General features: G+C 43.4%; 1 protein-coding gene across 3 annotated transcripts; it reads left to right on the forward strand.

Moving 5' to 3' along the window:
- Positions 1–11,783: 11,783 nt before the first annotated feature.
- On the forward strand, positions 11,784–20,117 carry CLDN34 (claudin 34). Of its 3 annotated transcripts, none has more exons than XM_075095198.1 (4): positions 11,845–11,923; positions 13,850–13,887; positions 14,911–15,046; positions 16,233–20,117. In XM_075095198.1, exon 4 carries the CDS (start codon positions 16,291–16,293, stop codon positions 16,933–16,935), a length of 645 nt encoding a protein of 214 aa, XP_074951299.1. In that variant the 5' UTR covers positions 11,845–11,923; positions 13,850–13,887; positions 14,911–15,046; positions 16,233–16,290; the 3' UTR covers positions 16,936–20,117. The 3 variants fall into 3 exon arrangements, with proteins under 3 accessions (XP_074951290.1, XP_074951299.1, XP_074951307.1); XM_075095206.1 differs by lacking the exon at positions 13,850–13,887 and having other exon boundaries at positions 11,883–11,923; positions 16,233–16,752; positions 16,899–17,985; XM_075095189.1 differs by lacking the exon at positions 13,850–13,887 and having other exon boundaries at positions 11,784–11,923.
- Positions 20,118–20,692: the final 575 nt, after the last annotated feature.

Below are 20,692 nucleotides of genomic sequence, written 5' to 3' on the forward strand. Positions count from 1 at the left end.
AATGCCTGCACATACTGAGTCCTTTTGATTTGGATATAGACTGTATGCATCTGGGGTTTGAGATCTAGGAATTCTTACAAACTCTGCTCAGTCACTCTGTTCCCCAAGTACTCTGTGTCTGTATACATTTATAGTTTGAGAAGTAAACAAAACAGCTTTTCCTCCTATTTTTACTGCAATGGGGGAAAAAAGAACTAGGTGAGTAAACTCTCTTGTCACACTAGTTTTGCAAAGGTGGAGTTATTTAGACTAGCGTCTTCATGCGATGGGCAGTTCCACCATACAAATAAGAGAGATGATTACAAAAGAGGCACAGTGGTATGGTCACCACTTGCCACATACATGGCAAACAAGTTGTGTAGAGCAAGATTGGTAGTCTGGGTGTGTTCAAACAAATTGCCATTTCATACAATGACATGCAAAGCAATTAATCAAGGAGCAGGTGATGGAGATCACATAGACGGGTGATGGAATATAGACCAAAAAGCAGTGACTCTTAAAAACTGTGTGTGGGGTCACAGTGAATGAACAGCTCATATGAACTCTATGCTCTAGGAAAAAGGCTGAAATAGTGCCTTGGTAGAGAAGGGGAACATGGGGAAAGCAGTATCTAAAATATTGTGTCTAATTCTACTATCCATACCCAATGCAAAGGTGTCGAAAAACTGGAAAACGTGAGAAAAGACTCATCTAAATTATTAGAGAGTCTATCAGAACTGAGAGTAAAGATAGCTGTGTATGTGTTACCCAGCATCACATACAAAATGAGAGTCATTTAGCAGAGAAAATCCTGTCAAGAACCAGCAAGCGCAAGACAGACACGTGAAAATAAAAATTAGGTGCAAATGCTCAAGGGTGTCAAGAGTACAATATTGGTGTCATGAACGGCGGGGAAGGTGTGCAGTGTGAAGGTCAGGCATTAAGTCTCTCGAAGTCAGGAAACTCAGAATGAAAAATTTATGGTTACCATAAATCTGCCTTTTGTGTTTGAAGTTCTTACATTACATGGTCACATACCAAGGTGTGACTACTTTGGTAAATATTTATATTGCCAGTATTTTTGTAACTGGGGCCTTAAAAGAGCAGAGGTAATCATAACACGTGGCTTTTGTAGACTGACAGGTCAGGAAAATTGATGGGAGTTTGTAAGCCCTCAGCTTGGAAATGGGGCTTGAGTCCTTCAGGCAGCACATCTCAGTCAGACGATCTTTCTTCTTCAGAAAGTTACAGACCCTCTCCATGCATGCACCTACAGGAATTGCCACAAACTCTTCTCGATATACTAGTTCGGTTAGTTGCTAAGTTTGCTTCTGTTTTTTCCTCCTGCCTTCTGACATAATGCATTGTATAGGGGCGAGTCTCCTACCAGTGCTGCTCTACTGACAAACCTAGCTGTCCATAAAAGCATCTCACCTCATCAGCTCCTTCCAGGTGGTTGCCCCTGGCTTTTGAAACTGTCCCCCTCGTGTGCTGGAGCACATATCGTTGGAGGATCAATGGCCTTGCATCTCCTTTGCTTTGAGGTTTGTAGGCTGGCTACGTAGTGCTTTGAGGGAAAGCAGGCGCAGTTTTTGTCACCTCTTTCCCCCAGTGCCCATGTAAATGACAGAGTAGCACAAGGATAAAAAGCAGAACTGTCTTACCTTTGAGGCAAGGTTGCTGCAATAAAATGCTTTTGAAAAGCAGCTGCCCTTCACATATTTAAGGAATATACCCTGTCTGGAGCTCTCTATAGAACTGCACCCTTCTGCTCCCCACCGGTACCTGCTCTTGATGATACGATAGTTCATAAGAAATCTACTTTGCTTTCTGCAGAATCCTACTGTGTTGGTGTTCTGTCTCGCCAGAGTGTTTGTATCTATTTCCTACTGCATCGGTCTTAATAGGGTATTGACCAGTTGAAAGATCACATTCATTGTTCAGGCATGCCAATAACCAGGAAATGGGGGTAAAGGCACAGAAACCCTTTTAGGGTGTCAATAAAGATCCTGAAGATCTTGTAGCCAAGGTCATAGCCATGATCAGCTAATGAGCAACCAGTGATTCAGACACTTGTCCTAGAGCAGTATTTTAAAAGTGCCCCGTGATTTGTGCAGGATTTGTAAAGCTTTAAAACCCCCATGATTTTTACCAGCTAAAGGTTTCTATCAATCTCTTACTTCTGTTGCCTTTAATGGAAATTTATAGGAATTTTATTTTCTTGTGACTTCTAATGGCTGATAAGAACAAGCTGCTAAGGCAGCTCCAATGAAGTGAAAAAAGCCTGGTGTTGTAACACTGCCGCGCTCCCGCAGTGCACAAACACTGCCAAGGCGGAGCAAAACCCGAGTGTGACATGTTGATAACATCCTCCCATCAGGTGGTCCTTTCCACTAGCTCTAAAACGTCAACAAGTCCGAGGAAAATGTCTTTGTTAAGCTTTGAATGACCTCCTTTTGGGTATCTGGGAATAACCAGAAAACTACAACAGTGCATCTAATTTTAGCAGCCCTTCATTTTTTGCATGTGAGCATTTGTGTTCTGCAACTCCAGGAAAAAACACTGATTTCTTGCTGAGCCAAAGACAAATTTTGTTCGTTTTAAATCAGCCCCATGTTGAGTCACGACCACAGTGAAATCGTCTCTCTTGAAATTATTGAGGCTGTAATCGTCATCTCAATTTTCCTTCAAAAACTATTACTGAGCCCGTTCCAAAGGATCTACAGTTGCTCGTCTTTGAAGAAAAAGTCTAAACAACTCATCCTGGAGACAATCTGGGCAGCTGTGTTCTGTTTGTTTTCATTTCCTCCTTGGTTTGAATTGACCGATCATAAAAGGGTGGACTTCTTCACAGGAAGTTTCTGCAAGTCTTCTAGCTCAGTAATAAGGGCAATCGAGGAAAGGTAAGAACGAAAAAAGGAGTTGTTAGTGTGTCAGTAGGGAGTCTGAGGACACTACTGGTGGCGTCGATGGTGGACTAAAGATCTCTGACATAGTTTGGATAGAAGAAGCACTAAACAAGTGTTTGACCATTGCTAGGGATATTAGTGCTGTGTAAGATCGTTTGGAGGGAAACAGGTCCAGACATGGGTGAAGTTCAGGCTTCCCAGCTTCCAATGCCTAAACTGGACATTGAACACCTGCTCTCTTGTGAGGAGGGACAACATACAATGCCCCTCATATAAAGTCAGAGTCCACTGGAGTGTTAGACTACACTGTGTTTAAATCTACCCACACTGGACAGAAAAAATACAACACAGAGGATGGTAGGGACTGAGCGTTTTGGACACTTATTTGGGACTTCACAAAACAGAAGAGGAATCAAAGCCAGCATAATGCAATGACATACTGGCAGTAGCATGACAGAACTATTACCAATTTCTCCGGAGTCGGAGAACCTCCCAACTGATGGGATTAACCATAAAAGCAAGCAGAATCCACTGGCAGCTATGAACAGGGTGAACGTAGTCTGGGATTGTGTTGAGTTATCTGATAATGTGTAGTGTTTCCCCGTGTAATCTGTTGAGCTTGGCAGCGGGTGCCTCTCTTTAGAGGAAAGCCTTGGGCAGACCCACCGCTTCATACTCCCAGCCTTAGCCAGGCTTCACAGGACAAAGAGAGCGCAACCACTCCAAAAGCTAAGGTCAAGCTGTTTAACAGCTGTGCCCTTTGCCATGCTATAACAAGAGTACCCCTGCCCCAGGGTCATGTTTAGCAACACGGGGAGGATCCTGCTGTGGCCCATCCATCCCGCCACTGCTGGCCACCTCCACCTGCAGAGGAACACAGAGCTTACCCACTTGGAGGGCTCCCAACCCTCTTGCCTGGAAGCTTTCTTCCCCCTTCCTAAGGCATGCTGGATGAAGTGCAAGGGGTTTTAACCCTTTCAAAAGCCCACCTTGCTTTTGAGTGTTTATTTTTGCAACAGCTGTAGAGTTTATCTATGCAGGTGTCTGGTGGTCTGTCTATGGGATTACCCTCAACAGTGGGGCAACGATTGTGACAAGGTCATTGTGCACTCTCCGAAAACTCAGCCTCATCTTTTAAGTGTCCTGCTTTTCAGTGTCATTTAACATACTGTTGATAAGGTATTTGTCATCCACGTTCAAAGAGGCACAGGCAAAATGGGCAGAGATTACTGCTGCTGGGCTATGAAGCACTTTGTCACGTGAGTTACATCATTTGGTAGAGTTGTTTGTCTCATCTCTGAATTTCCCAGGTTTCAAAGGTCAACTTAGTTTGTCCATAAAGTTATACAGTTAGGAAAGGTGTTCACATAAATACTTTTCTCAGCCTCAAGCTGTGATTTTAGAGGGCCACACTTAGGTTCAGTGTTGGATCTGGAGACGTGTTGGTCTGATGATCTGCTGAGGACAAGCAGCAACAAAGAGTGAGGATGCAACACCTCTAATCCCCTGTTCACTGATCACGGTTGAGCAAGCTGTGTGCAGGGAGGCTGCTGTGTTTCCTGGGAGAAGTAACCTCTGTCTCAAAACAAAAAGCGAGAAAGTACTTGTACCTGAGCCTCCGAGCTGTTTAATGGGGCTCTGCCTGCTCCCTATTCGGTACCACTCGTTGGGCAATATGTCTTGCACAGCATATTGATTTCAGGTTGGTTTTTTTCAATGTGGCAAATGAAAGGAAAAATAACTTGAAACAAATATTTCCTGTTCTGTGGTATTTAACAATGAAATTGTAAACCACAGAAGGGACTGGGCTTGATCTAAAGGTCTTTGAAGTCAGCAGAACTATTCCCACTCATTTCAGCGCGCTTTGGGACAAGGCCACAGGAGGAAGAAGGCAAATGTTTTCTGCCCAAAAATTTGTTAACCATCGGTACTCAAAGAACAATATAGTTTGATGTGTAAAATGTGTTCCTTTAAACAAGGCAGTCAGAAACTTATTTAATTTCCATCTGCTTCCTAATAATTTGCCACTGATACACTAAAAAGGAAGGCACTTATAGGAGTCATAATATACTGAGAAGGAAAAACACTTAATGCTGTCATTTGCTTCCATTCCATTCTGTGTGCATTGTATTTTGCATTAATGAATGGTGCTTATGCTGCTGGTTATGTTATCATGGACTATGCGCTGTAGATTTCCAGTTGAATTAAACTTCACTGCACTGATGGTGGCTGGCAAATATATCCAAATTATTCTTTTTCAGTACAATTTAATCATTAAAACATCACAAATTTTTTTGCAACTGAGAACAAATAGGTCAGAGATACAGAATATGCAGGCAAAGTATTGTTCTGAGAGTAGCATAGGAGTTGCTATCGCATGGTTAGTCAAATAGGCTGCGTGCAGCAGCTACATAAAATCAGCAATAGGTTTGCCTGCAAATATTGTCTCACACCATTATAAAATCCAAGAAAAGGAACCTATCTGCCAGCTGCCTACTGCACAAGTATGCTGTCCTGAATCAGCAGACCCATTACCACGTCAAAAGACCATACTCGAGTCTAACACCTAACAAGAAGCCCATTGGGATTGTATGTGTTGGGGCTTTTTGGCACACAACCGCAAAGCCTAAGTAGCTGAGCTTGCCTGTGCAACAAACTACTACCACCTAGCTGTGACCAGCCAGAGATGAGACCCCAGCCTGGTGAGCTGCAGAAGAAGAAAGGACTGTATTGCCGTAGCCAGGCTGCATTACCTGCACATGAAACCAGTGAATCAGCATCAGCTGGAAGATACAGCAAGAGAAGGGGGGAAACTGGATTAAAAGTGATGCAGAAAATTAAAGGATACATAATGATGCTATTTTACAGCCTTCTTCCGTGGTGGCAATGATCAGCCATGGTGTGCGTTACAGCTGAGAATTTTTCAAGGAAGGCTTCCCACTTCAGGATACTTCCATGAAATAAACTTCCTTGCTTTCAGCACCAGCCTTTGAAATGTCCTCCCACTGTAGGAAAGACTGCATCGTTGGGAGATTAACATAGTTATTCTAGGTTTCACAGAATCACAGAATGGTAGGGGTTGGAAGGGACCGCTGGAGATCATCCTGTCCAACCCCCCCTGCTTGAGCAGGCACACCTAGAGCAGGGGGCACAGGAACGCATCCAGGTGGGTTTTGAATGTCTCCAGGGAAGGAGATTCCACAGCCTCCCTGGGCAGCCTGTGCCCCTGCTCTGGCACCCTCACAGGAAAGAAGTTTTTCCTTGTATTCTGGTAGAACTTCCTGTGTTCTAGTTTGTGCCCATTGCCCCTTGTCCTGTCACTGGGCACCATTGAAAAGAGTCTGGCCCCATCCTCTTGACACCTACCCTTCAGATACTTATAAGCATTGAGAAGATCCCTTTTCAGTCTTCTCCAGGCTGAACAAACCCAGGTCCCTCACCCTTTCCTCGTATGGGAGATGCTCCAGTCCCCTGATCATCTTCGTAGCTCTCCGCTGGACCCTCTCCAGTAGTTCCCTGTCTTTCTTGAACTAGGGAGGCCAGAACTGGACACAGTACTCCAGATGTGGTCTCACTAGGGCAGAGTAGAGGGGGAGGATAACCCTTCTCGACCTGCTGGCCACACTCCTTTTCATGCAGCCCAGGATACCGTTGGCCTTCCTGGCCCCAAGGGCACCGTGCTGGCTCAGGGTCAGCCAGCTGCCCACCAGCACTCCCAGGTCCTTCTCAGCAGAGCTACTTTCCAGCAGGTCATCCCCCAGCCTGTACTGGTGCATGGGGTTGTTCCTCCCCAGGTGCAGGACCTTGCGCTTGCTCTTGTTGAATTTCATGAGGTTCCCCTCGGCCCAGCTCTCCAGCCTGTCCAGGTCTCACTGGATGGCAGCACAGCCTTCTGGTGTATCAGCCACTCCTCCCAGCTTGGTGTCATCAGCAAACTTGCTGAAGTTATGCTCTATCCCATCGTCCAGGTCATTGATGAATATATTGAACAGGACTGGACCCAGCACAGACCCCTGGGGAACACCACTAGTTATATAGGCCTCCAACCAGACTCTGTCCCATTGATCACGACCCTCTGAGCTCTGCCATTCAGCCAGTTCTCAATTCACCTCACTGTTCACTCATCTAACCCACACTTCCTAAGCTTTCCTGTGAGGGTGTTATGGGAGACAGTGTCAAAAGCCTTGCTGAAGTTGAGGTAAACAACATGCACTGCTCTCCCTTCATCGACCCAGCCAGTCACACCATCATAGAAGGCTATCAGGTTGGTCAAGCATGATCTTCCCTTGGTGAATCCACGGTGGCTACTTCTGATAACCTTGTCCTCTACATACCTGGAGATGACCTCCAGGATGAACTGTTCCATCACCTTCCTGGTGGTGGAGGTGAGGCTGACTGGCCTATAGTTCACGGGTCCTCCTTACTCTTTTTGAAGACTGGAGTGACAGTGGATACCCTCCAGTCCTTGGGCACCTCTCCTGTCCTCCATGACCTTTCAAAGATGATGGAGAGTGGCTTGGCAAGAACATCTGCCAGGTCCCTCAGCATTTATGGGTGCTTCCCATTGGGGCCCATGGATTTGTGAGGATCCACTTTGCCTAAATGATCTCTAACCCAATCCTCCTCAACCAAGGGCAAGTCTTCCTTTCTCCAGATTCTGTCTCTCACCTCTGGGGGCTGGGATGCCTGAGGGCCAGCCTTAGCAGTAAAGACTGAAGCAAAGAAGGCATTCAGTAACTCTGCCTTCTCTGCATCCTGCATCACCAAAGCGCTCTCCTCATTCAGCAGCGGCCCCACAGCTTCCCCAGTTTTCCTTTTACTACTGATGTATTTGAAGAAGCCCCTCTCATTATCCTTGACATCCCTCGCCAGATGGAGTTCCAAGTGGCCCTTGGCCTTCCTCGTTGCATCTCTGCATACCCTGACAACATTCCTATATTCCTCCTAAGTGGCCAGTCCCTTTTTTAACAAACTGTAAACCTCCTTCTTCCATGTGAGTTTCTCCAGGAGCTCTTTGCTCATCCATGCAGGTCTCCTGGATCCTTTGCTTGACTTCTTCCTCCTAGGAATGCACCAATCTTGAGCTTGAATACTGACCCGCTCTCTTGGACCACCCTACCTTCTATAGCCCTAACCCATGGGATTCCTCCAAGCAGATCTGTGAAGAGGCCAAAGTTAGCTCTCCCAAAGACCAGGGTTGTAATCCGACTTGTTGCCCTGCTTCTACCACGCAGGATCCTGAACTCCACCATCTCATGGTCGCTGTAGCCAAGGCTACCCCAAGCCTCACATACTCAACCAGACCTTCTTTGTTTCAAAGAGGAGAAACCAGACCGGAGTGAAGAACTGGCCTACCATTTGTAAGAACTACTATTTACATTCGTGGGAAAACCACAAAGCAAGGCAACCAACATAATAAAAAAAGAAGTTTGTCTTCTCTTTTTTTCTTAAAAGCACCTGAGATGGCAAGCATGGTACTGTTTGTACTTAAGTATGGTTACTGCTATACCACACTCCAACAAGAGAACAGTTCAGCTTGAGTTTATTCCTTGGAAAACCTTCTCCGTCTCCCCTACATTTCTTCCCACTGCAGAGCTGCACTGATTTGGGTTGCGTAAACACAGGAAGAAAACTCCAACAATGAAGAAAGGGTTATGAAATCACTTAATTCTCTTTCAGATGAGAATTCTGTGTCCTTCAGGCTGTGAGGCTGGCACATCGTGGTGGTCTCAAGCTGGAAAATCATGTAATCACATAGGCAGATTTTCTGAAAGGGTGTCTTACAGAAAACTGCATTTTCCATGGGAGTTATCTATATAACTTCAGTAAGTGTTTTAGAGCAATTAGAAAAAATGGCATATGGTAAAGCTTTCATATTTTTATAATATGTTAATGATTAACTGACTTCCTACATATTTGTTGACTTAGTGGGAGAGTGACAAGGAACTGCAAGGTACTATTTGGTAGCGTAACAAGCCAGACAATTTGCACGGGCATTTTCTTCCACCTCCCTTCTGGAACTTGCTTCATCCAGCTGACACTGCTTCAGAGCCTTAGGCAACTCTCAGACTCACAGAAGTAAGTCTCCTTTTTTTTTTTAATATGACTTATTTTATGAAGTGCTGATAGAGAACAGATGGAGAGAGATTTAAATATTTACTTGTTTCCTATAAAGAATGTTTTCCCAACTGGGAATTGAAGAATTAAGTTTTCAAGCATTAAATCACGGCAATATTGCTAAGAAGAGACCTTCTTAATTACTATGCTGTTGGGTTTTTTAAAACTTCCTTTCTGCTGCAAGACTGAGATTGAACAAAGGATTCAGTTAGTAAGCTGTGTCCAGTATAGACCAATAAAGCTGCATCTAGGCTATAAAACTTTACAAAAGCAGGATTTGAATGTTAATTTCAAAATGCATGTGGTGTCTGGCAACATCTAAAGCAAAAATATTTGCTCAAAACATTAAATAAATGGAAATAAATGAATTCCTGCTTACACAGGCTGGGAAAAATAACGTTGTGCATATTTTATATAGGAAGAGTTTAGCATGAACTTTCTCTTCAAGGTGGTTATGAGCTGCAGTAGAATTCCTAAAGTAAAACCATCTTTCAACAGGCAGATGTGCTGCAGACAGGGAGACTCACACTTCACTCCTCTGTTGTTACTTTTTTTTCAGTGTATTTTAATTCAACTGTGCTATCACTCACAAAGAAACGAGTATTGCCTCCTACCTTTTTGAAAAGCTCTCCTTTCAACCACCCAGCCAATGTCTATGAAGAAAATCTCATCATCAGGTTGCTGTGTGCAGGTCGTGTGCTCTCTGATTCCCCCTCCTGTAGGCAGTTCCTTACGCACTGTCAGCACAGGCAAGGCTCACTCCTCCTGACCGGGTGCCCGTGCAACATGTCCAGGCTGATGGTCTGGGTGCTTCGGGTGTCCTTTATTTCTCCTGCAGGCACCAGGCAGCGTTAGTTCCCATTCTTTTGGCTGGAAGGTGACTCCTTCTGGGTGACATCTTCCCATGCCCCAAGCTTGTATTCAGTGCCCTCATCTTCCCAGTCGTGTGTGAGCTCTCTGGGACCTGGATGTGGTTGCCTTATTCACACTCCTGACCCCTTTGTGCTCTTTTCTCTGTGTCAGACAGCCAGACCAGGCAAGCTTTTGAGCTTCTCTCTGCTCTCTGAAGCTTCCTAACAGGAACCCATCCCAGCATAGCCAGTGTAGGTCTCTTGGTTTTTCAGGGGCTGTCTTTCCTGGCATGTCCCTAAACTGTTCTACTTAGGCTCTGGACAGAGCTCCCTTCAAGGCAGAGGCAAAACAATCTGTAGAAACTATGATAATATGGGGTCATCTGGCTCCTGGGTCAAGACTACTGCTGCCCCACTCCATACAAGCCTGTAAACATTTCCTTATTTAACAAAAGCTTGAGGTGGCTCAACCACAGAAAAGTAAATTGGAGCCTGAAATACAGCAAGGACAATATAGAAGTTATGAGTTTCTCTATACCACCGTCAAAGCAAATCAGACTAAATCTTTTCCTGAAATGAACAAAGGACTTTTACACAGCTGAATTTCAATGCATTCTTACTTGGTGGAACAGAAGTGAAGATTGCTTTGGTCCACTTGTTTTGAACCAACGAAGAAAAAATTGAAGGAGCAGAGTTCATAAGACCGGATACTGGCATTTGGGAGGAAGGGGGTACATAAGGTGTGTTAAATTTGGAGATGCTCTGTAATGACTTTTAAAACTTTAAGTCCCACTAATTTGTCTTTTTGAATTGAAAATGAGTACGTTAGTGTCGGCTGAAACCTAAACATGAGAGATGAGGTCTCGAGATTTCATGAATGTCAAGGAGACTGTATTCAAAGAAGAGGGCGTAAATGCAGCTGACTTTGTATCTAGGAAAACAGGAGCAAAATACTTGCCATGCTGAGTTATTTAAATGTCTTTTGAAGAAGCTAGGAATAGACTGATTTATCAGTCACTGCTGGGAACCCTTGTGGCAGGGACCACAGCAAAAAGATAACCTTGGAAATAAAGCCACACTTCAACCAGAGCTGTGCCGAAACAGTGATGACAGAAGGATAAAAAGCATTTCTGAAGTTCTCTTCCAGACACATCTGAACTCAAGGGTGTAGAGCATTAGTACAGTCTTTGAGTACCATGTCAAGGATCATGCAATTTGTGTAGGATTTTCACAAATTCACATGACAAGCCCCAGTTCCATCTCACACTTCCCTGCAGCCTCTCTCAGTGTCCGAGGTCTTCTGTGCCAGGTGTTGATGACTGGCCCATCAAGCTCTGTCTGGTACTTGAGGTCCCAGATGGGGAGAGACACAGCAGAGGGACTGCTGCTGCTGGGAATGTATCACCTAGCACGTACCGACCTCTACTAAATGGCAAACTCCCTCCATGCTACTGCAAACTAGTGCCATCTGGCCCTCAACCCATCCTATGAAACAATGCATTTAAAGACAAGTCCTGCAGGTGATTGCATGGTTGGTGGCACTCTCTTATGCCACCCTACAAGTTGGACATCACCCCTGGCACAGGTCTTCACCCCATGAGGGAGTGTGAGACTCAGTAACCTGAAAGGGCCAATTGTATATAAATGCCCTAATTAGGAAACTATGCTAGCTTTTTTCCTTTCCTCATTTACCTGCAGGTTTTTTAAAATCTTTGTTTCAGGAGCTTATGGCAGGTTGATTTTTAGAAAGTGGATGTGAAACCCAGCTGAGGAGGCATATAGACTGCTGAATGTAATTAAAACAGCTTTTCAGAGGACCCAGTATTAATTCCAGAAATGAAAAGTATTTGGTGCCGTTTCAGTTCCTCTGCTCTGGGAACTGATATCATACCTCCGGCCTTTTGTCACGAGCAATTACTGGAAGTAAAAGAAGCGGTGACAAAATTTCAAGTATAGCTCCATTCCTGTTTGCTGCTGCTGCTGAGAACATCAGGAGGAGGAACTGTGACCACAGAGAGCTGACCTTTACCTCTTCGACTGCAGCATTTAGTTTCAGTCTTTTTAAAGGTAAGCCTGATGCACGGATGACCCAAAAAATACTCTGTGAAACCACCTGGCAGTTGAGAGAGCAGCTTGCTTCCATTTTTCCTCCTAGCAGCAAGCTTTGCAGCTGTAAGAAAGTCAATACATCTCCTGGGCACCCTCATCTATTTCCTGTAGCTAAGAGGGAGAAAGTCATGTCTCATTCTGTCCCTGAAGTATATGGGCAATGGCTCAACTCACTTTTCTGAAACAGCAACTCACTGTGCAGTGCTCGATTTAAATAAAAATAAGCAATAAGGACAAAGGGATCCTTCAGGTTTCTGTATTTGGATGAATTCACTAGCATGTATCATCTTTTACTGTCTTGACAGCTTCTGTCTTCTCTGTGCGAATTTCCATTGAATCCTAGCAAGTTTACGTTTTGCTTTTACTCACGTAAAAGTTTAGTTTAAAATACATCCATGAAGGAAATGAAAGATGTATTAAGAGAGAAAATGATAGCAAGGGACTATCAGGTGAGAAGCCTGTAGAAGCGGCTCTCCTTTTTGAGCTATTGTTTCTAGACTTTCTAAAGACGGTCCCCAGAAGCTGCTGGGATGCTTGTTGGATTGGACGGAATCAATTTTAAATGAAAATGTTGATGAAATCATGGCACATCGAGAGATGGAACCCTAGCCACCTCTTAATGCACTTTTCTTGCTTATTTGGGTGAAAAGGGTTTTCAGTCACGCTTTTCCTCCGCTGGCATACACACCACATAGACCTAGCTTGTTCCTCCTGGCAGGATTGCCTTTGCAGGCTACCTCCATCCTACGAAACAGCTGGCACGCACACTCTGAATGCTGAAACCTGCAGCTCTGAGTGAGCTTCCGAATCAAGAACCGCGTGCGTGCCAGTAACGCCAAATAATTACTCAGCAGACCTCCTGCAGCTGACTGAATATGAGTTCATTTGCCTTAGGAAATTTCGTAAAGTGATCATGTTACATCATTGTATTATTCAGACCACAGAGGCGATCTTACTGTACTAATTAAATGAATTAAAAATATTTATATAACTACTAAAGCATGACACCAGCCAATAGACTATGCCAATGCTGCCTGTGTTAGCACAGACCGCCGTATGATCTGGGCTTTGAACCGTACTTTCCCCAGTATAGCTCTAAACACGCAGGGACTGACCTTTCTCTGACATTTTTCTCTTGCAAGGCTGGAAGGAGCATTTGCACAGAAACCAAAAGGTTTTCGTAAAGAGGAAATATTTCTTCGCTTTTTTATGCGAATGGCAAGTTAGCGACGGATCAGCTTCTTCCTTTCCGAAGCGAGAAGCTGGTCCTTCCTCCGTCCCTCTTCCCTTCCTCCTCGCGGTCTCGCAGCGAGGGAGCCGAGAGGGGCGAAACCCTGGAGGGAGGCGCCCTCTGCAGCTCACTCCCGGGTCTGCTCGGCATCCGCAAGCGAAACGCCTGCCTGTTTGGCGATGCTTGCCACAGTCGCCCCGAAACGCGACCGCATCTCGCCACGTTTGGGAGAAAACGCGTGTCCCTCACGCTCTTTGCCCGCCGGCAGGCACACGGCGTGGCCTCGGCTGGCGCCGCGGCTGGAGCGCCTCGTGGGACGTCCCACGGCACGCCCGAGGGGCTGCGGATGCTGCGAGCGGCGGCCGTGCTCAGGCCTAGGGCTTGTGTCAGAAGCCTGAGGCTACACATGCTCTTATCCAAAGTCTTCCCTTTCAAATCAACGCTTCTGGCAAACGATACGTATCTGTCCTCATTTGACGATACCAGCAAAAGCCTGTAGCGCGTTTATTAATATTTATAACGAGGGAGACCGGAATCAGGAGCTAGAACTTTGTTTCCGTTTTGGCGTATTTTCACATGGCAAGCAAATTCCTGTCACTATGTCACCTTGGTATTTTGTTCCTTATTCTCCTGCTGAATCTTAATACCAACAGGTCGTCAGTGGAGGCTTCTGTCTGATTTTCCGAAACAGGCAAGTATGACAACTGCCATTCAATTTTATCATCGCTCTCAAAAGTACTTCTTTTTCACCTTGATTTTTCTCTAAGTCAGTCAGTACTATCAGGTTAGATCAAATAAGTCCCAGTGGGCAGGGTGTGGAGAAATGAGCCAAAATGAATCATTTCCTACCTAAGCAATTTTTTGTGTCTAGACATTTGGTACCTCATCTAAAGCTCATCTTTGTTAGCTGGTTATTCTTCAGTGTTTTCAGAATTTTTGCATGAGCTTTGAATTCTTTCATCCTGCATGTTTGCTTGTTCTGTGTTCTTTGTGAATCTCACAGGAAAAAAAATATCTTTTCCTAATTTTTAATTTTATAACTCAGTTCTGGGCACCATTCTAAGTAACTTAGCACGTGAAGGTTTGACAGAGGGCTCAGTAATCATGGGTACGATCTCATTTAATTCTGTCGGAAGACAGGTGAGTGAATTCAATCCATGCAGATACACACTGATACCATACTCTGAACAGCTCTCAGTGACATGGATTGGCCTGGTTGCCTTTTATGACTTTGATATCAGCAAGTTGTTTAAATTAATGTTTATGATGTATACGAAAAGTGTTACAAAAAATATGGACTCTGCTCAGAATGGTATTTTAATATGGTTCAGGTTTGGCCTCTGTGTGCTCAGCTGATTCAAACAGAAGCAAAAGGCAATCAGTGCAGGACTCCTTTAATCATGCTCTTTTCTGTCGAGCATCTTCCCGTCACTAGACATACAGAAATGACACTGTTTTGATGTGGAACCGGGACAGAAGCAAGCCATTCATCATTTCGTGTGGGGCTACTATGCTGTATGGCTAGCAACAACTGTTAATTAGATAGTGGGGATTATAATCACTTTGTAAATAACGTAGCAGACTGAGATAGCATTTATAAATTGGTTTCATTTTAAATAGATAAAAACACAGGAGGCTATTCTGGAGCAATTTCCTCCATGCAAGAAAGGGTTAAATGTACCTTTGCAGTAATGGAGATTAACATGTCCCACAGGAAATCGGTCCTATCGGAGACACATAGATGAACTGGGAGGCCAAAATGACAAAATTGCAGATGTTGCTGTGTTTGGCTGGCATCAAAAACCACTCTGTCCATTCCTCTTATCACTGGCTTCAGCTTCAAGACTGAAGTAAGTATATAGTGGGCACCGGTATGAGATGGAAAGTGTGTGCTTAAGGTCACATTGCTATGAAAATATTTTTTACCGAATATTTCCACAGCTGGAGTTTTGCAACTAGAGTGCATCACTGAATCTGTTAGGTTAAGATAAGTAAATCAAAAAGCTATTACTTTAGGAACAAAACATAGTTGCAGGTCTATCTTGTTATTCGAGTGAACCTGGTACAGTATTTCTTCTGTCTTGAATACAATGGGAGCAGGAGAAAAGGTATTTTAGCTAATTTATAAAATATAAAGATCCCTAGAACCTTTGAGATCTACACTGTAAAATCAAGGCCGCATCTTCTCTAATCACAAATCATCCCTATAATTGTTCAGAAGGTTGTATGAAAGACGTGGGAAATTACAGATTTTTTTTTTTTTTACTAAATTGTACTCAGAACATATGGTCAGCAAACATACAGTCAACAAACAAACCTAAAACCTTTTGCTAGGCTAAATGACTAAAATCTTTTCCACAACAGCGTTAGAGTGACTTGAACTGGAGAAGTCAGGCAGGTTATGAACAAGTGTGATTTGTGAAGGTAAAACACTGAAGAAACCTTGGTTAAAGTTTGATGCTGGGAAAGCAACAGCAGCACATCCCGGCTCCAGCCCCTGCACAGAGCGTTATATTTCTGATTAATTCAAATATTTCTGATAATGCAGTCACAGTTAAATAATCTAAAAATGGTTAAAGTTCAGTGGTCTTTATTAGACTTTGTGGCCTGGATTTGCTCAACCCTCTGAACTACGATCCTGAGGATTTTGTCAGGTTTAGTTTCTACTAGCCAGTAAGACTAGGGCTCCTGATAACACGTAATGCGTATAAGGACTTTTGAACATATCAGTTAATTACCAAGGAAGGGAATAACTTGAAAAAAGATGTGAATTTCCTTTTTTTGGAATACAAAATGGAGTTGCAATGGGAGCCAGTCAGAGACGCTTACTTCTTGGGATACAATGAAATAGACAGAATTAAGCTTAGATGTTAGATATCTGTCTATGGGTATTATACGTCAACAAACTACTACAGTTGGTCTAAGATGACTGCCATCCTCCCTCTGTACACATATTCTCTCCTGTTTTTTCTCTTACAGTTTCACCTGCTCACATAGATAATTGCCTCTGTAATTTTATGCTGTGTTCCTTTCCAGTACCTCTCTCTCTTCACATGGCAACTGTGTCTGCGACAGAGTAGGAGAGCTCCAGAGGATGAGCTCCCTGGTCAGCACCTCGCACCTCCAGCTAGCCGCCTTTGCTCTGGGCACGGTGGGCTGGATCCTGTGCACCGTTTCAATGGGAATTGTGGAATGGAGAGTGTGGCACGTGAACAACACCACCATCATCTCCTCTGGCATTGCCTGGGTGGGGATTTGGAAAGTCTGCTTCATCAGTTACCTTCACGTCTCGCCTGGCTATAAAGAACAGTTCTGCCATAAATTCAGTGGCTATGACTCCTCCATCCCCCCTGAAATTTATGCTGCTCAGGGTCTCCTGTTGATCGCCATGTGCGTGGGCTTGCTGGGATTGACTGCCACAGTATTGGCTCTGAGAAATGTTTATATGGGAATCACTCACAAAACTCTCATTACCCGTTTCTTCCTGGTGGGTGGCTTCTTCTACACATTGGCTGGTCTGTGCGTCCTGATTCCTGTGAGCTGGAATTTCTATTCGGTAACGCACAATCAGAGCATTGCTTTTCCTCCTTCTTACTACATGCCATCCAGCCCAGCGGCGCAGGAAGCTGGTGCTGCCATTCCTATCGGGATTGTAGCTGTCATCCTCCTGCTGCTAAGTGGGACTTTTTGTCTCTCATACAGATTTCCAGTGACTGCAAACACTATCACGAACTCCTGACAGGATAAATCCCTCCCTGTGCTGTTTCAGACCAGGAGCATAGTCGAGAGAAAAGGTCAGCGGCATGAGTGATTTTATAACCAAGGATCTACAGAATTTAATTTTGGTATATAGCAGCCACACTATTTTGTTATATGAACCAGCTGAATTACCATCTTAGTTGTCACATATGACCGGAGGTTCAACTTTGACATAATTGCTGTTGAGCAGCAACTGTGATTATCTTTTACGAGTTGTCCTCTTTTGTACACACAAATGTTATTAATTTATTTTTTGTGTAAGATATTTGCCATGCTCAAAGAGCTGACTCTGAATTAACTGTCCTGTTAGAAAAATGTGAAATAACATGTGTTAAATGTGAACTTGTTTCCTTGTTGGTACTAAACTGTTTTGTCCATTATTTAATTACATCTGTAGCAAAGTATGCTTTGTGACAAGTCAAGACTTTTAATACCAATAGTATGACTCTCATCATGGTTGGGTCAAATGAGTCTTCTCTGAATTGTCTTACAAAGGTCTTGCCAGTTTCTCCTCTTCCTCCAGGGTACATGAAGAGCTGTGTCTTTTTACTGCTTCTGTTTTTCTTTCAAGCTATTTGCATTTTATGTTGCAACATGTTTGCCTGTGGGCAAGGTGCACTCCTAGATCTTCACTTAGGCAGAGCCAAAAAGTCTGCAAGTGTTTGTGCCTTCATCAGACACTTCACTGAATCCAAAGGTATTGCAAAAGATGGAAACAGCTTCTACAAGCTATTACAAAACTGCTGTCAAAATCAGTGTTCTTGGTGACTGGGACTATTCAGTACAACTTACAGGGTATGATTCATTTGACCTGATGTAGACATCTATACATAAACCGGTCACTTCAGGCTCCATTTATAGTCAATGTAGAGACAAAGGCAGTCTTGTCCAAAATAGATGCCTAGAATGGCTGGAAGAAGACATGATCCCTAAAAACCAGTTTCTTTTAACCCACCACTTCACCTAAGCTAGATAAAGTTAGGTGAAATGAATCTGTCATTTACGTGGCATTTCACATGCCAGTGCCATTAAGAAAAAAAAAAAAAAAGTCCCAAACTCTTTTGCAATAAGGGCAATAAAAAAAAATTAAGAGGTTAGGAGGAATGAGTAAACAGTGTTGACAAACTGGTGACCTCTTGAAAACAGGTTCCTCAAAAAGTTATTACACTTAAAGGAATGCTACAGGAATCGAAGTAATTCAGTTTTACCCTTTTAATTGTCCTCCATTTTCTGAAATACTCATGGATTCAGAGAAAGAAGAAAATGTAACCAAAATGTAATAATAATTCTTGTACATTGCAAGCAAAGGTAAAATGCCAGCCAACCAGGTCTTGTTGCTTGTTTACTACCTCAACTTGCCCTAGCAGTCCAATTCTTCCTCCACATCTTCCACACGTTCTCAGCTTTGCTGTACTGTCTGTCTATACGAATGCCTACAGCACCTTCATTTCCTCTCCGGTCTTCCAGCCTCTTCTGAAACAGCAGCTTTGCTCATATTGGTAATTTTTTCATCTGCTGCAAGGGTTTATCTTTTGACTGTTTACAATGCTGTAAAGCACTTTCAAGTGGTGTTTCAATGAAGGCAAGTGATTTAATAGCTTGTTTATTATATATTGTTTCTAGTTTGATTTCTACTATACATCCTTTACAATGTTAGTAGGTTTTGTTTTTAAATGTGCAAGTCAATAGAACTGTTATCTCTTCCCACAGGGCCTAAATAATGTTAGATTTTATCTTATTGTAGTTGTAAGGAGAAAAAGAGCTCTATCCATGTGTTTATGCCAGCATTTCCCCATGCTAATAAACCATCCATAGCCCCTGGCAAGGAGTTTGAACTTTAACAGAAAATTACTGATTCTTCAACTTTTTTTCAGTTCTTGTATGCACAGAAATGTCAATAACAGCAACTGTATTTCTCAGCTATATTCACTAAATGATTCGGTTTGATTTACATTTATTCTTCTTGGCTAAAAGGAAAAGCAACAAACAACATCAGACACACACCAAGTTTCTGCGTTGCTGCCACAGCTGTCTCCACCTGGGACTCTGTTGATCTGCCCTGATGCATGGCTATAGAATGCTGGTGGTGTGTCAGACTAGATGGTGAGGAAATTCCCCATCTAAACACTGGAATAGATTACCTCAGGATATGTGTGGGTTTTTTAAATAACATTTTGTCAAAAATAAGTTTAGACAAATAGTGCCACGAAGACTGTAGGTATGAGCGAGCCTATCTCAGGACAGAGGGGTGATCTAGATGGAGCTCTTGGCATCCCTTCCCACTGTACTTCCTGGGTCTTTAATACAGAAGTCTATCAATAGTCACACGGTCCACGCTATATGTTGATAAATGATAAAAAGTAGTCTATGGTCAAATACCAGGCTATATTAAAACTTGTAGTCCATCCCTGAAGAAAAGATAGGAGGAAAAAAAAATCTTAGCTCAAAACAAGGGAGGGGCAAAACCTCCATTGATTTCAATTGGATCAAGCCTGTCTAATCTTGATCCCTGAAGGTTGCATGATTCATTAAATCTTAGTGGTTATTTGTGTTCATTAAGATTTTTGTATTGGAGGAAAGTAAAGCTCCTGTGCTTTTACTTTGCCAGCGAGGAGGCGTAGTTTCTTTGTGCATATTTTCACGACCCATTTGTTTCAGAATTTGAGAAGCTAAGTTACCTTTCAGTAGGTCAGTTTATTACCATTTCAGTTGTGCTTATGCAGCCATTTCTAGGGTTGTCTGCAAAATCAGGCAGCTGAAAAGATTTCAGTTTAAAGCTCAAAAATGTAAAACTTTTCTGGAAGGCTATTTTTAACCTAGATTACTTTAGGGAGCTACGCTGTAGCCTGGCCCTGCAATCATTTTTAATAGCAGAGCTGAGGACAGGCAGTGAGCTGTAGTGCAAAAGCAGGAGTGAGTGGCTGGGGCCTTGAGGTAGAGACATAAGGGGCAAGACCCTCTTAAATAAATGTCACCACTGAAGAGATCATATCGCGCAGCTCTGTCTCCAGCCTCAGCGCAGACTGGGACCTGCTGCCTCCCCAGTGACAGCACCGCTCGCCTTGTGGGCTCCACCCTGTCTAGGAATGTCTCCACACTAGCCTCAGTCTACACATAAACCAGTCTCGCTTTATTTTTTCTGAGTTGACAATAAACAAGTATCTTGTGATTCACTCACATGTCTGAATTCACTGCTGGGTGAATGATCTGAATACCAAGACTCCCTCTGAGTTCTGTTGGGTGTCTTAATGGTAAGGCGCCCGTCTTTGACCTCCATAACATACCCCGTGGCATTAATCTACCACACGATGTGATTTGTTAACTTTATTTATGCGTACCATCTACCTCACCTGTCCATTCATGGCTGCAGACCAAAATGTGCAGGATTATATATTCAATATTCTTCTCCAAGATGGGTGCTCAAAGAGCAGATGGAGCTGAAAAGTGCCTAATAGTAAAACAAGCCAATAGCGCAAACTCTACTGAGCAGATTTTCTTCCCAGGTGAATATGCAGTTCTGACCAATATAATTCGTGTTCAGGTAAAGGAAGAGGGAGAAACGAGATGTGCTACAGAGTAGGTCACCAAATTATTTAAGTCAGTAAGCAAAATTTGTATTCCAGTCAGCAGTTTTACATGAAAAGAGTCTTAATTGTCGGTTCTGAGTTCTTTAGCTGATTAAAAACAACGCTAGCGTCAGAAAGAAATGTCTTTGCTGTCACATGGCTTACGGTATA

This window comes from Phalacrocorax aristotelis, chromosome 1 (assembly GCF_949628215.1).
Source record: "Phalacrocorax aristotelis chromosome 1, bGulAri2.1, whole genome shotgun sequence".
Classification (NCBI taxonomy): domain Eukaryota; kingdom Metazoa; phylum Chordata; class Aves; order Suliformes; family Phalacrocoracidae; genus Phalacrocorax; species Phalacrocorax aristotelis.